Consider the following 17,500-nt stretch of genomic DNA (forward strand, 5'->3'; position numbering starts at 1 on the left):
CTGAGCAATCCTTTCAGACCCCTAAGAAGTCCACTTAATGAGAAAGTGTATTTTTGCCTGCGACTTACTTTCTTTAGCTTTCTACAGACCCATCCATTCATTAATGGACTATAACATATTAGATATGTATGTATACATACTTTAACATTTGGAGTACTCAATTATACATAATGAATACTAACAAAAAGGAAGGTTAACATAGAGTTAAAGTACGATAATAGTAGTAGAATTCAATATCTCATTTTCAGAAATAAACAGAAATGACAGCTTTGGAGAACACCTTAAAGCATAACAACTAAAACACAAAAACATAAAATAGATGCATAGGTAACAATTGAGAAAAACCCAAAAGTGGATGAATCACTTTTATTAATTTTACATTATCTTACTACAATAATCAAATTGTATAATACTTGAATAGAAACTGAAACAAACAAGGGACAGAATTGAAAACACAGAAGAAAAAAGAATCATGCAGAACACAGTGAGTTAATCTTTTGGCAAGGTAACAAGAATACACAACGAAGAGGGACTCTCTTCAATCAAAGGTTCTATGAGAACAAGGCATATACTTAGAAAATTAAGTTGGCTTGTGCATTTAATTACAGACAGAAATCAAATTTAAATACAGGGATTTAAACATTTCTAGTCCCAAAGCCATAAAACTCCCAGAGGAAAATGTAAGGTAACTTTTGACATTGGTCTGAACAATAATTTTCTGAAAACCATCCCCCACAGAAAAGTCTAAATGAAATTTTATCAAACTGCAAAGTTCTAACACTTGTGTTCTGCAAAGTGAACAATACATAGACTGTGGACAGGGAGAAGACATCCATAAACCATACAGCTGAAAAGGGGTTAATATCTGAGACACGCAAGAAACCAAAGAACCCCAGAGCAAGAAACACACAACTTCATGTAAGAGGGGAAAGGAACCTGCACAAATATTATTCAAAAACAACATGGAAATAAAGTAGAAGGAAATGAGAGACATTCGATATTAAACTATTAAAGGGTGCAAATCAAAGACACGATGTAGTGTTGACCTGACACATGGGATGGTGGTAGTTACCAAGTAACTGAAGAGAAGGCTCAGGAAAGATGAAGAGGAAAGAAAACGCCTGTTCTCTTGTGGCTGGGAATATGCTTAGTGCAGCCATTATGGAGAACAGAGTAGAAGCTCCTCATCAGGTTGATAATCTAACGTCATACGATTGAACAATCTCAGTTCTACAATACTTCCTAGGGTCATGGAATCAGCGTGTTAAAGAAATGTATCTGCCACCGTGTTCATGCAGTATTGCTTATGTTATGCAAGTTTGGAACCAATTTAAATGCCCACCGTGGAATAAATGGATAGATAAAAGATGTAGATAGATGATAGATATTTTATCTATATATGTATGTAGATAGATGATAGATATATATAGATAGATGAATAGATAGATAGATAGATAGATAGATAGATAGATAGATAATAAAGAAATAGAGAGACAGATTCATTATTATTATTCCCACTTCCCTTGTGACATTATGAGAGAACCATGTCATGGTGAGTGAAATAGTCGAATACAAAAAGACAAAGAGTACATAATTTCACTTATGTTTAGGATCTGAAGGAGCTGGATTCAAAAGGAGCAGCAGGATGAATATAGATGGTCAAAACTGGGGTTTGAGGAAAATAGGAACACGTTGCTGTGTCCAAAGGATGAACAAAACCTGCTGGCTGACTGCACAAGTGGTGAGCACAGTTAGTAATTAATATTAGATGCCTGAAATTGGCGAGAGTAGATTTTAAACATTTGCAGCACATAGTAGCTTTCTGAAGTCATGATATAGTAATTATGTTGGTATTGATAATTATGTTGATCAAGACATTAAGTTGTATACATCAAATATATACAATTTGCCTATTGTTACTCAATAAATCTATAAAAAAGAAATAAGAAAAAATTAAAGATGTAATAAATTAATTCCATTATACTCACAAGAGGACAGGAAATACATAAAACGCTTTAGAATTTTTAAAGTCATTATACAAGAAATAAAAATAAAACAGATAAAACTATGACAATTCTTGTGTTGTAAGTCGGGTTTCAATAGCATCTTTGTTTAGTTTAAGGTAATCCTCAGCTCTACCTAGATACATGGCCAACCTTCATGCACTCATGTCTGAAGTCTTAGATACTAATGAAGAATCATGAACATTTTTACTATTTTAGGTCTTTATTATATATAGTTTTAAATTTTCCAAAGCCATAGATACAATCAATACCATTCACTTCACTTTTATTCATTTTAGATTCAGATACAATATGAAGAAACGAATACCTCAAACTTTCCGAGTTATTTTCAAGTCTATTCTGAGCACTCTTTACAGGTTTTGTGAGCCCGGCTCACATGGGTGGTAGAAACAAGCACTCACACGCATCCCAACAATGGCGGCAAACAGTACCTTTGATCACACCTGGAGTCCTGTAGATTGTTTTCCTCATAGTCCACCTATTCTTACAGGCTTTCAAAAGTTGCCTCAACTCAATTTCTATCTAAACCAAACACAGTTTTCACTAAGGGAACGTCACTCGCTGAGCAGCTCTCTCCTTCAAGGATCACTATAGCAACCTGTCCGTGCGGGCATTCCAGGCCTTAGCTCCTCAGCCTTACCCCCTGCGTCCAGACCAAATGCATAACTCCTGTGCCAGCCCTTCTGCAGGAGCTGTGTGCACATCAATTTATGAAAAAAGCTTTAGTGGCATTTTCAGGGTGAGGAAAAGAAGCCACTCTCCATTGTATAATTCAGAACTTGTTCTTTTTCTTGTTCCACTTATAATTCGATTATGCAGTCATTTCACAGTTTATACAAACATCAAATCTCCACACTGTTCACCTCAGAGCACACGGCTTTGCAAATTAAATTCTAACAAAGCTATAAAAATAAAACACCAATAACTTTAAAAGGTTTTGTTTGTTTGTTTAAAAAAATCATTTGGGTTAAAGAAAAACACCCAGAATATTTATTTTAGAAATATGCTCTCAATTTTAATTTTATGCCACAGGAGAAGAAACTACACGAATGTTTTGTAGACCGATATTTCAATGCTGTTTGTCTGATTTGTATTTACAGGGATATAACAGTGTCTTAATTTGTTAAGTCAACTTGCTGAGTTTTCTACAAACATCGAATATTGACATATGCAAAAGAACCCAGATGTCCTTCAACAGAGGAATGGACACAGAATATGTGGTACATCTACACAGTGGAGTACTACTCAGCTATTAAAAACAATGACTGCATAAAATTCATAGGCAAATGGATGGAACTAAAAAAATATCATCCTGAGTGAGGTAACCCAGTTACCAAAGAACGCACATGGTGTGTACTCACTGATAAGTGGATATTAGCCCAAAAGCTCGGAATACCCAAGATACAATTCACAGACCATGTAAAGTTCAAAAAGAAGGAGGATCAAAATGTGGACGCTTCATTCCTTCTTAGAAAGGGGAACAAAATACTCACGGGAGGAAATACAGGAACAAAGAGTGGAGCCGAGACTGAAGGAAAGGCCATCCCCATCCCATATGCAGACACAAAACCCAGTCACTATTGCTGATGCCAAGAAGTGCTTGCTAACAGGAGCCTGATATAGATGTCTCCTGAGAGGTTCTGCCAGAGCCTTACTGATACAGATGAGGATGCTTGCAGCTAACCATCAGACTGAGCACGGGCACCCCAATGGAGGAGTTAGAGAAAGGACTGAAGGAACTGAAGGGGTTTGCAATCCCATAGGAAGAACAACAATATCAGCCAACCAGACCCTCCCCCCCCTCCAGAGGCTCCAGGGACTAAACCACCAACCAATGAGTACCCATGGAGGGACCCATGGCTCTAGTTGCATATGTAGCAGAGGATGGCGTTGTCTGGCATCAATAGGAGAAGCCCTTGGTCCTGTGAAAGCTCGTTTCCCCAGTGTAGGGGGATAGATGCCCCAGTACAGGGAAATGCTAGGGTGGTGAGGTGGGAATGGGTGGGTGGGAGGGGGAGCATCATCACAGAAGCAGAGGCAGAGGGATGGGGGAGGGGACCAGGAAAGGAGATAACATTTGAAATGTAAATACCTAAAATATCCAGTAAAATATTTGCTATGAAAATGAGCATGGTAAAAATAGTATACAGTTTTAAGATAGATGCCTCTTATACACAGGCAAGGGTTCGGAGCAAAAAAAGCTGAAAGGGGATTTAAAAGTTCCACATAAAACTGCCCAAGGGAGTTCAAGGTCAGGTCACCAAACAAGAGGTGTTCACAGTTGGGTTGGTCTTTCTAGGACTCAAATAAAATTATTCCTTGGCCTGAAACTTCATATAAAACAGGAATCAACCTGAACCATACCCATGGCTATTAATCTGACGCCAAACAAAACAAGATGAATACAATTCGTTTTCCTTCCCTCTGATGATAGTGATGTTCATTGTTAATATGAAACCTTTAGGTACCCTGGAGTTCTCAGAATAAAAGATATTGATCATTCCAATGACTTACAGGAAAACAATATCTAGTCTTCAAGAAGCAAATGGAAATGTGTGTTTTCTCGGAAGTACGTCTGGGGTTTTGGGAAGGCTACACGTCTGACTGAGACTTGTAGAAATCTTATTTACTGTGAGATTTTAAGCATCTGAATAGGCTCTTCATGCCTCAACTTACCCCTTTGGAAGAGAGACATGCAAATGATATCACAAGCCTCACAGAGCCACTGCAAAGATTTCACTTGACGATTTAACCATTTAATTGTCTTGGAGATTTATTTATTTTTCTTTTATGCATGTGGGTCATTTGCCTGCATATATATCTGTCCAGCCTGTGCATACAGTTCTTACCCAGAGTAGATGAGCATGTCAAATCCCCTTAGAACTGGAGTATCAATGGTTGTCAATCATCATCTGTGAGCTGGGATTGAACCTGGGTCCTCTGTAAGTAGCAAGTGCTCTTAATTTAACAGCCCTTCACTGGATGCTTTATAAAAAATGCTTTGTTTAGTTTTGCACCCTGATTTTGTTCGTTACACATTGTTATTTCTTGTTATTCTAGACTTCAATCCATCCACTTAACATGGTGTCTACTGTGTCAATAGTGGAGCACCGACTCTTGCCTTTCAGAACTTCTTAGCTACATAAACTTGAGCAAAGGCAGGCAGGAAGTGGCCCTTTTACCTCTACTTTTTCTTATAACACTGAGAATCAAGGCTTCTTGGGGAAGGGTTAGACATTCGAGCTTATATTTTCTGAGCAATTTTGGAACATGATGCTTCCTTTATCTCAGTATGTTCAGGGCATCAAAACAGTAATCATAAAATCATCCTGACCCCTAAAAGCAAGGCACTGTCTCACCGCCTGGGGGCAGCATTTGTGCTCTGGACTAGCCAGTCTAAAGTCAGTGAAAAGATGGCCCTGGGACACTTCCATATTCACTGTCGGGGTTAGTTCATACTTTCTATCTACTATGCCTCTCCCTGCCCAGTCCCAGCATCATCAACACTAGCTCTTCAATCTTCTTATTCATCTCGGTCTCACTTGTATAACTAAGACCGGCCCTAGCCCCCGAAGAGTCAAAGGATGTAGAACTTTAACGCATTCTGACATTGCTTTATACTCTTGCAGTGGCCCCAGCGAGGATGTGCCTGAGAAACCGATACAATATCTGGGAGATTTTTCACTCTTTTATAAGCTTCATCATCATTTAGGAAGTAGCTACTTAGGGGTAGGTAAGGGCCGTGGAGATGAAAAGTTACATTTAAAAAGATCGCTGTCTAGGTGTTCTGGAAACTTTTCGGTGGGAAGAGACGGGGCGGGGGGGCGGGGGGGGAGAAGGACGGTTAGGAATCTCTATTCAGTATCCTTAAATGCCCAGTCTTTCAAAAGCTCTAGAAAGGTTTTGTTGTTTTTTGTCCTGTTTTTGTTTTTTGGGTTTTTTTTTTGTTGTTGTTGTTGTTTTGTTTTCTGTTCATTTTGTTTTCATTCCAACAATTTTGTTGTTTTCAAAAGCTCTAGAAAGGTTTATGTTGCTTTTTGTCCTGTTTTTGTTTTTTGGGTTTTTTGTTTGTTTTGTTTTGTTTTGTTTTCTGTTCGTTTTGTTTTCATTCCAACAAAGAACAGTTGTAAGTGTGAAGGGAAATATGGTGCTTTAAATGCTTTTATTCCCTCACCATCTTGCCTTCTGACACTAAACACTGAGGCATATTTGTTAACTATAAATTCAGTCCCTCTATACATGACTAAAAGGAGTGACAAGATGCTTGGAAAGGCACAGGGTTAGAGGAGGAGGCTGGCTTGTTTCATCATAACCGGCTTTCTCTTTTTAAACTCTAGTGAGCAGCCAATTTGTCCTTTTTATTTTTGGTTCACTGGGCTTCAAGGACGGTGTTTCTTTTCGGCAAGAAATAATAGCAACTTCAAGATAGGGACCCGCTCAGAAAGAAGCAACCCGGTAGGCAGGGCTGGAAGGAGACGCAAGGGGAAACAGGAAGATTCGGGAGCAGCAGAATATAGATTCTGAAGCAATTTCCGTCCAACCTTTCAAATGGCCTGAAAGCATGGTTAACGGAGAATCTTGGCACCAAGTCACAGGTTTATGGTGCTGTCAGATAATTCAGGGTTGTGGGGATGCCAAAGGGACATCAGGCCAGAAGACAGAAGACAAATGAGCTTACAGCAAGGTGTCTTGGGGGCACCACTCCAAGACGAACCTCACTAACAATGGTGACCACTGGAGGAGCTCCCATCATTAAGGATATAATTTCAGAGGTCAAAAAACACTGTCCCAACTCTGTGTGTGTGTGTGTGTGTGTGTGTGTGTGTGTGTGTGTGTGTGTGTGACAAGAAAGTATCTTTTAATTTTCAGTACACTAGTTTAAACATTGACTTTTTAATTTTATTTTTAGAATATATACCATTTTGACTCGTACACTTAAATATAGTGTGAAATCATTCATAAAGCCAAGCATTACTTACTTTTTATATATGTTAAGAAGACCTAATATTTTTGGTGTATTAATATAATAATAATAATAATTATTATTATTGTATTTCTGAGAAAATGTTCTCTTTGTAGCCCTAGCTGTCCTAGAACTAGCTCTGTAGACCAGGCTGGCCTCAAACTCACAGAGATCAGCCAGCCTGCCTTTCTCTCCAGACCACTAGTTTAAAGGTGTGCACTGCCTGGCTGCATTAATGTGTTATTTGCACCAATCAACAAACTGGACCTTCTCTTTGTAGATCATGCTGTCCTACTGGCCCACATAATTGCAACTTAGTAGCATCTGGCCCAAGCCTTCCTGTGTTACCTTCTTCACATGTACCTGTGACCACTGCTCTATAGTTTCCATGAACTGGTTATTAATTAGGCTTCAGAAAGTAGGCGATAATTTTTCCTTGTTTAGCAATGTCACTTATCATAATGTTCTTCAGGTTCACATGTTCTTAAAAGTAGCTCATTCTCTTTCATAAATGTTGACTAATACTAGAATATATGTGTTTATGTGTGTGTGCATGCACATATATGTGTATATATAATGCCATGACAATCTTAACCATTAATCCATAAGGATGCATGGTTTGTCATTAACTTTCTAATCATGCTACTTAATGAAACACAATTCCTCTCTTCAAAATAATATAAATGTAAACACCGTTTCCTTAACCTATTCCTGCTAGAACGTTTATAATCTTAACAGGAAAGAATTTAACTGAGTAACTCTCCCAGCCACTCTGTCTGGTCGGTGCACATGGAAGATCGTTTGGAAGCTTCTATGGACCCCTTTGTCCCTCATTCTCACTCAGATGTGATCATTAAAGCACAGAGACCATTCTTGGTGCTCTACGAAGATAAGAAGAGAGGAAAGACCCCCTCCTTTCAATGGTCGTCTGAGATCTAGCAAATGAACCGGGGATGGCTACACTGCATTGCTCGCATATTCCGTAGCACTTTGTGAGAACAGAGGAAGAACATGGCAGAGATTGGGACAGAGTGCAGAGCCCAGAATGACATTCTGGTCCATCTTAACAACAGAGGAGGCTACCAAAGATCGGTTCTGGGAATAAATCCAGAAGGTTTGGATAATTAAAGGAAATGAGACTACTGAAACAATTGCTGCCAAACATACTAAGAACCAAGGCTGAGGAGAGTCATTCTGAGCCTGAGGTAACATAAGAAGGTGGTCTACTTTGCTTCTCCATTGCCTTGATAAAACTCTGACCCCAAGAGTGCCGGACAAACTTCTATGTAGTAGCTCATCATCAGGGGAAAACAAGGCAGGAGCTCTAGGCCAGGTACTAAGCAGAAACCATCAGAGGAAAGCTGCCCACTGGCTTGTTCAGCCTGTTCAGTGGCCTTCGTCAGACAACCACAGCCTCGGAGTGCAGGGATGGCTGTGAAGCCTAGGGTATTAAGAACACAAAAGTGAACGTATCATGGGAAGGATTTACCAAGATACAAGTTAAAAATGTAAATAAAGTCAATGAGAGAGACTCTGGAACCTGTTACATTGATAATATATAATCCAGCAATTCAGCTACCAGCCAGGCCATGACACAGACCACATTGATATCCAGGACTCAGGCTACCACTGAGACCCTGGCAGATGTGTGGAGTCTGTGCTGCAGCCTGAAGTCACACTGACACCTCTATGCACTGCTATGCCTACAGCCATATTTATTCAAAGGCCCGTGCTGTCATCTGGTCACATGTCCCTGCTGAAAGTCATGTCTGGATCCAAGGTCCTACAGCAGCCAGGATCTGTGCTGATGTCTGTAGCCCAGGTTACCACCAAAAACTATGTGGCTGTCTGTGATCTAAACTAATGTTGATGTCCAGGGGCCATGTTGCCACCAGAAGACCGTATTAATGTTGATAGCCTGCGCTGCTACCTGAAGCCATGGTGATGTCCAACAGCCAGGTATGCTCTGCCCCACAGTTGCCTGGCAATAGCCAGCTGTGCCTGACTATAATGGGGGCTTCTTGACCCCCTCCTAACCCCCTCCTCCATCCACATGCCCATGGTCAACCTACTTTACTTTTCCCCCTTCTACTCTTCTCCTCTCATTAGACCTCATGTGGAACCATGTTGGCTTGGTGTGCTTTGTTCGGGAGCGAGCCAAGATTTAAACTCCTAACACTATTAAAAGCTGTTACTAGTGACATTAAAGGGACACTATTAAAAACAATGAATGGCTTCATATATCTGTAGCAGGAAGGGAAAAGTAGGTCAGAATGGGATTTGATTATGATGAAATGACAAGGGAACAAAAGCAAGGTGGGATTAAAAAAATATGCACCAATCGCATGCAGCACATCCTCAAGTAATTGCGACAATTTAGAGCCACCCGCCCAGTTTGCACAGAGGTCTTTGGGGAGGAAACTCTGGAGGTGTGAGCTCTTATGCTCATCCAAACTGAGGTCGAATAGGAACTGCCAGTTTTTGAGAGAAAGCTTGTGTTTATTTGACCTATATATCCTGATAAACCATCTACAAGAAACAGCAAAAAGCCAGCTGGGAGACAGCTTCAAGGAAATAAACAGGCCCTTCTTAAATACCCTGTGATCCAAATGTGATCTTAGCCTATCAAAGAAACAGAGTGTCAGTTATTTCAGTCTAATTAACTACCTGTTGGATTTACACTTTACTGAGCAAGATTTTCAAAGCCAAGAAAACACAAGTCTAGAAATTACCTCACTGTTGTCTAGACTGTCTGACAGCTTCCCTGAAACACTTTGGTGGGTTAAGCTACTAATAAGATCTAAATAAATTACCATAAAGTCAAAGCAAAATAAACGAAAAACACAATCATGCATCTGATTTTATTCTATTCAACACTGAATAATAATAAAGTATTGATACTTTGCCTGCATTGTGCAAGTATCTGATGGTCGAAAACATATCAAAATATTTTTATATACTTTCAAACACTCCTCTGAGGCTCTCACTTCCACCCCCAAGTATCACTTCCAAATGCTTACCCAGCTAACCTGTGCCTTTTGCGTTTGAAATATAAGAAGTCGCTGAGACTCATGAATGGCACCAGAGAGGTTGCCAAGGACGTAAATGGATAGCTTAGCCCATCTGGAGTTGCCCAACCAGTCTTGTATCACTAAGAATAGGGCTCATGGAGGCCATCTTTGATCTCCAGCTTCACAGGGCTGGTTGTTTATGTCGTTTAGTCTGAATAACCAGGAGATGGGTGTACTAGGAAGACAGACTTGCTTTAGTAATCTTCCATAGGAGCAACCAAAACAATGAGCATCTGCTCCTTCTACAGGCCTACAGGAAGTTGTCCAGGGAAAGACAGAAAAGTTCCCAAAGTCTTTGCATGGTCACTACCCTTGGTGAAGAGAAGAAAATGGTGAAATCTATGTCCACGATATTGTGAAGTGTCGGAGGAAGGTGAGTGTCCACCCTGGACCTTTTCCTCCAAAGGGCCCAAAGGTGGAACGACTCATGTGACCCTACTACTTTGAGGAGATTCAAGAAGAAGTTGGACAAAAGAAGTTATGTCTCTTATTGGAAAGCAAGATGGGAAGGGATTTAGTTCAGAATTAAAACTGCTGCCTCAGACTAATGTTTACTCTGGCTGTGTCGTTTGTTGTTGTTTTGTTTTTAAATCCAGGCAGGATTGCAGAGATGTTTTCCCTTTGACAATTTTCTATCTCAGTGACCTAATTTCAGTCAAAACAACACTGAACACTATGCTAGAGTATTCTCCAGGGGTCCTCAAAAACCAAGGAAGTAGGAACAGCTCCCAATGCTTTGGTTTTTGTTTTCTTTGTTTGTTTGATTGATTCTGTTCTCTGGGGCTATTTAAAGCCAGGAGACACATTACTAGTCTCCTTCTTAGGAGTACATCACAGCACATATTACTAGTCTCGCTTCTTAAAAAGAACACCTTGGCATTGACCTCTCCCTGAGAACTGCTCTAGGGTAATCATAAAAAAATAATCAAGTAACAAAATATAACATGTAATAACCAAAAGTGCTATTCCTTAGAGAGTGTGACCAAACATCTACATAGAATTCTGGGGTGACAGCAACCCTGAGCTCCACATCTATGCTTTTTAGGAGGCATTTCTAGATGAAGGGTAGAATACAAATATACTTCAATTCATCTGAAAGGAGTCACACTGGTCAGAGACTTGGCTCAGCAGCTAATGTCACTCGCTGCCAAGCCTGATCACGTGAGTTTGATCTCACATGATAGAAGGAGAGAATTGACTCCTACATTGTCCTCTGAGCTATTCGTGCATGCCGTGATGTGCACATATGCATGTGTGCAGGGTCATGCATGTACACATATGCTAGATAAATAAAGAAAATTTATTTATCTTCTTGTCATGAGAAGCAAACACTTGACTTCTTTGCAAAGCTTATGGCTATAAAGTGTCCGTCTGCCAGACGGAGGGGAGGAGCTCTCAAGAACAAAACTGGCTTCCTATGGCTCTGTTTGTATTGTACCCAATACTGGGAGAGAGGTGGCAATTCCTCTAGGAGGAGAAATATCATCATTTTACTGTCTTAGATTATCAGCAAGGAAAGCGTAGCCCATGACTTAATTTTAAATGGTTACCCATTTTCTGTGGATATGCAACTTGTTTGCTATTTAGAACTCATTTTTTAAAACAGATGATGCTTGTCTATCAATTCCTACGGTTTGTCTGTCTCCGCCAAGAGATCAGCCTGCCTGCAGACATAAGAACTAAACTTTCCTATCACTTCATTTAAGGAAGGGATGGATGGGGCAGCTTCCTAATCATATGTGGCCTGTTCTTTTGTCTTGAGCATTTGAGAAGATAAGTAGGAACTTGATTTTTTTGTCATACCTACACCAAACGACTAAAGGTATTGACTGATATTCTCTCTTTCTCTATGTGTATATGCATAATAATAATAATATATACACATATACATATGCACATATATCTACACACATATATGCATATCTATTTATTTGTGTGTGCTGGTACTCATCTCATGAACACATGAAGGCCAGAAGTCAACATCTTGTACCATCTATCACTTCCACCTTACTTTGGGGGAAGGTTTTTCTCTTTGAATCTGGTGCTCACTCTGGCGTGGCTTACCCACAAACCCAGAGAGCCTCCCCTCTCTGCTCCCAGTGTTGGGGTCGCAGACATGAACACTCCACCCAGCTTTTTAAGTTGGTGCTGGAGATCTGAACTCAAGTCCCCATGTTTACACCAGAAGAGCCTCACCCAGGTCCTGGCTGGTATTTCTATTGTCATTAGGTAATACTCAATATCTCAGGGCCATAGCAACCAAGCTGACGTTTGTTACAAACTTATGCAAATCGAAACATCTACAAACGAAAACGTGGTTCTACGCTTGTCCACTTTGCCCTCTTTGGTTCTTTCCATGATCCTTGTTTAAGGGCAGCTCCATTAACTGTGATGAAGCTCGGACCTGGAGGACCTCTTCTTTCGTAAAAATGTTCATTTCCTGTTCTCAATAGAGATTCAGATTGGAAGGACTTCAAGGGAAATAAACAGAATAAAAGAATTATCCCCACTGAAGTAAAAACTATAGTGCTTTTGTGGATTCAGAAATACATCCAGGGGTCATGATCTTCCCAATGTCATAAAAATCAGTTAGTCACAGAAAGCCATAAACGAAGCCCATCATTGCCCACACCCAGAAGTCCCTTCCTCTGAAGTTGGAAATATTTACCATGGAAAAAGTTTGTCCAGAGTGAACTTATCTTCTGCTAGGGAGAGATGAGACATGAATGGGAAGTAAAGAGAGTTAGTTAATGGAAAGCCCAAAGCTGCAGAAGAAAACTGCATCCCGGGATTTTGCTTACTGATGTTTTATGCGAAGTACGTGATGTGTTTGATATTTTCCTGTCATGTAAGTCACTCAGTAGAGGGCACAGGAGCATAAAAACTGTTTCAGTCACGAGTGCTGGAACCGGAAGCTGCTTCTGGTCCAATCAACATTTTAGGAATCAGCCCTGAGTGGAGAGAGCGGGTCAGTGAGTCATTCAGACAGACTGCAGACTCCTCTAATTAGGCAATGCCTCCTGATTCCCAGGGGCTATAGAAGACCAAGTATAAGCCACAGAGGGAGCTAGGGATGAGGCACTTTGAGACAGAGTACTGGTCGAATATTTAGTTAGATTTCCTATAGAGGAGAGAGACAAGCACCTCTAATAGATGGAAATGTGAATGGATTCTTTATTTTAACTTTCTTTAAGAAATGCTGGCAATCTCACTTTAGTAATCCTCCTGTCTCTACCTCCAATCCCACCTCCTCAGGACTGGAACTACAAGTGTGTGTGGCTATGCCCAGCGTCTTATGTGGGTTCTAGAAATTTAACCTCAGTATCTCATTACTTGCATAGCAGAAGTTCTACCCACTGAGCCATCTTCCCAGCCCAGGAGGATTAAAAAATCTTTTGAAAAAGTGAAAGCACTGGAGTTGGAAGAGCAGCTCAGGGGTTAGTACTCCTGACTGCTGTTCCAGAGAACCTTGGTTCTGGCCTCACATAGTATTTCACAGTAGTCCATAACATGTATTCCAGAGGATCTGATGTCCTTTGTCTGGGAGGACATACAAACATGCAGCCAAACATTCAGTACACATAAAATACAAATACATCTTTTTTTATTTTTAAGGAAAAGCATTCCTTTTGAGCACTTTTAACCACTAAGTCCATAATGCTCAAAGGTGCTATCTATGCATACCCCTGGAGGAGAAAAGAATCATCTGCCCTACCCGCTGTGAACCCTAAAATCTACAAACATGACTGACCTGGCACAGTGGCATACATGTCACGAGGGTAACCAACCACTTTATGTTCAGATTTAAGGCTCACTCTGCACATTGAAACCCATGCCGGACTCTGTCCTAACACTAAGAACCTGGCTGGATAGGTCATAGGCTGGAAGAGAGAGCTACTACTACTGCTCGGCCAAATGGACACAGTCTTCAACCAAATCAGACCGCTAACGACTTGGTGTTATATGCATAGGTTAGTGCATCTGTCAGCCTTCACCAGAAAAGCTTTCCTTTACAGTAGATGCCATTAACTTAGAGACTCGCATCTGATCAAGGTGCAGAGAACAAGAGACTGTGGGTTACATATATGTATATATATATATATATATATATATATTCATATATACATACACACACACACACACACACACACACATATATATATATATATATATATATATATATATATATATATATATATTACATCTTCACCACAACCTTCTTCCCAAGGGTAGGACATCATTGTAGAACTTAAGGAAGGAAGATTACTAGAACCAAAGTTGGTAGACGACTCTTAGAAAACTGTTTTCTGGACAAGGCAGAGTGAATTCACAGCAGTTGAGACAGGCCCATGCAAGCTCAAGCCAGACAAAATTCCAGCATGGAGAGAGGAGGGGGGTAGGAACTCTAAACCCTTGCTAAGGAGCTATTGGCAATCGGTGGGTTCATGGAAAGAGAGAATCAGCTCTCTTTAAGGATGCAGACTTTGGTGGGTAGACAAATCGTTAGTCAAGGCCACATGGCCAAGAGTACATGGGCAGCCCAAATTGGATTTGTGTCCGGTCCAAAAGAAACTCCAGGGCACTTGGCTATCTGTGGTGGTGCCCATTAGCATACCAAAGCACATGCTGCCCTCCAGGCTCTCTCAGCATCTCAAGTACCCACCACAAAGCTCACACAGGCTGGCTCTCTTCAGCTCTTCCAGCTTACCCCTTATCCTAACTTCTCCAGCTCACAGGCTCTTCTTCCCCACCTTCTGGTTCATAAATAACTCTGCTATTTTGGCTACACTTTCTCTCTGTGCTCTCTTGGTGTGCTCTCTCTCTCTCTCTCTCTCTCTCTCTTGCTTTTCTCATCTTCCTCTCTTCCCACCCACCCCCCATCCCTTCTCATGAACACGTTCAGTCCATGACTTTCTTTCCCTGCTCTGATCTTTTCCAGATGCCTTTGGCCATGTTCTCCCTCATATCAACAATAAAAAACCTTCCCTCAACCATACCTTGGAGTGGTCACGTCCTCACTTTATACAGTTTGATAGGTTTTAAAAACAAAACAAAACAAAAAACAAAAAGCAAAAACAACAACAACAACAACAACAACAACAAAACAGGTGACAGTTGGGTGGGCTGAGTAGGAGAGGTACATCTGGGAAGAATCGGGGAGGTGAGTATGATTAAACACATACTGTACAAAACATGAAAAACAATAACAATGAGAGAAGAAGAGTAATTCTTGGGATTATGCTTCCTCAAACAGAAGTAGAGTGACTGTTTATCAGAGCATTATCTATGGTAATTCCTCATCTGGTATGTAAATCCTATGCCCAAATAACCCAGCAGCCTTCACAGTGGGGGATTTTTCCCTTGTGGCTCCCATATACACACTATAAGTTTTCAATAGGAAAAAAAAGTCCCAAAGAACAATTTTAAAGAGAATGAAATGATAAGATTCAGGTTCAGAGAGAGAGAGAGAGAGAGAGAGAGAGAGAGAGAGAGAGAGAGAATGTCTACCACTGACTCCATATATGCATTCACAGATGACCATCACACAAGTATGTGTGTACACCCACACACACATGCACACACACATGCACACACCACAAAATAGGTAGGTAGGTAGGTAGGTAGGTAGGTAGGTAGGTAGGTAGGTAGGCAGGCAGATAGATGGATGGATAGATATAGATAGACAGACAGACAGATAGATGATAGATAAACCTCTTTGCAGTGTAACATCAGGAAATCCTTTCTCAAGTCCGTCTCCTTTAGAAGACTCATCTAGAATGTGCCCAGTTTCCCTTGGGCTCTGTCTGCCTCCATCCTCCTAGCCACTCTGTTGTAGGCACCCATGCCTACTGTTTCCATGGATGCAGGAGATCTGTTCTCAGGTCCTCACACTTGCATAGCAAGCACTTTATCCACTGAGCCATCCTCCCTCTCCACCCAGAGAAAAATGTTTAGAAGACACATGGTCTTACTGTTCTGGGATGAATCATATTTCTCTAGATTTACATCTACAAAAGGTGGTTCTGGGATAGTGACATGGCCCCCCAATTAATTGGGCTTACTGTTGTTGCAAAAGACCAGAGTTCAGTTCGAAGAACCTACTTCAGGGGGCTTACAACAACATGTAAGTCCGACTCCAGGGCATCCAACGCCTGCTTTTGGCCTCTCATGGATACCCTAACACATTGGCATAAGCCCACATGCCTCTCCCATAAAACTGACAAAAATTCATTTTTAAATAATGGTATTTCAGCACTGCCATCAGAAGGTGCTGCTGTGAGTGGTGTTGACTCTGTAATGCCTAAACCTGTAAGCCCCATCTGCCCAGGAACCAGGCAACTCCCTGGAATGCTGGGGGTTGTAGTTCTTGGGAAATGACAAAGCCTCATGGGAAAGTAGGTGGCCTATAGTTTTGTTCTTCTAAAGCCATGCAACTCTGTGGCTTGAGGCGATTCTCTGGTGGGAAATTCCAGGAAAGAGTCCTGACCAAATCCACTTCTTGGTCAACACTTCCTATTTAATAAAGCTTGCTTCAAATTTGGCTCAAAATGGTGAAGTTGGTTTTTCTGCCAAATCTCGGGATTAATAGACTCCAGGCCTTGGTTTCTCAACTTCTGCTTGAGAAACTGAGGCACAAGGCTGAGAAGTCTGTACTGAAACACTCCTCATGCAAGTCCTACGTAAACTGAAGCTGCACAAACCACTGACTCCACCCTAAACGCATTAGGGTGACAATGTCTGCTAAGTTGGAAGTGGAGACCCACCTTGAACTCCGGCTTTCCCTATACTGAATTACTCAACATGGAATAAAATGGTTTCACATCTGTGCCTTGCCCTGAGTGACTCCGTCTAACAAGTAGCTTTTGACTCCATTTGAAGGTGGAGGAGGATTGAGCCCCTGAGGTAGAAGTAAACCATCTGGATAACACAGACCCCAGAGCGCCAACTCATAAATGACTTATTCCTAGGAGTAGAAAGAGTATTATTTTATACATCTTTCAGAGGGAATTAAGACTGCATGGGATCATGGAAGTATTAAGGTACTATCAGGGGAACAGGCTCAAGAAGTTATCAGACACATCAGCCTGAGAAAACGTTGTAGCTCTGTCTTGAGTATTTATTGCTGTGATGAAGCACCATGACCGAAAAGCAAGCTGGGGAGGAAAAGGTTTATTTGGCTCACATTTCCATATGCTGTTCATCATCAGAGGATGTCAGGACACAAATTAAAACAGAGCAAGAACCAGGAGGCAAGGGCTGATGCAGAGGTCATGGAGGGATGCTGCTTACCGGCTTGTTAACACTGGCTTGCTCAGCCTGCTTTCTTATAGAACCCAGGACCACCAGCCCAGGGATAGCACCGTCCCCCATTGATCACTAACTGAGAAAATGCCTTACAGCTGGATCTCATGGAAGCATTTCCTCAACTTAGGCACCTTCCT

The 17,500-nt window shown here is 41.1% G+C and overlaps 1 protein-coding gene across 30 annotated transcripts in view; it reads right to left on the reverse strand.

Annotated features, from left to right (window-relative positions):
- The window catches only part of Syne1 (spectrin repeat containing nuclear envelope protein 1), a 471,163-nt gene that overhangs the window by 403,233 nt on the left and 50,430 nt on the right, over positions 1–17,500 (reverse strand). For 4 of the 30 annotated variants that reach the window (XM_063270589.1, XM_063270568.1, XM_063270587.1 and 1 more), the window contains exon 1: positions 2,456–2,702. The exons of the other annotated variants lie outside the window; for them this stretch is intronic. In XM_063270589.1, coding sequence (XP_063126659.1) covers positions 2,456–2,495 — 40 coding nt within the window. In that variant the 5' untranslated portion in view covers positions 2,496–2,702. Of the gene's footprint in view, positions 1–2,455; positions 2,703–17,500 lie in introns of those variants that run through there. 30 annotated transcript variants of the gene reach the window in all.

Source organism: Rattus norvegicus, chromosome 1 (assembly GCF_036323735.1).
Source record: "Rattus norvegicus strain BN/NHsdMcwi chromosome 1, GRCr8, whole genome shotgun sequence".
In the NCBI taxonomy this organism is placed as follows: Eukaryota; Metazoa; Chordata; class Mammalia; order Rodentia; family Muridae; genus Rattus; species Rattus norvegicus.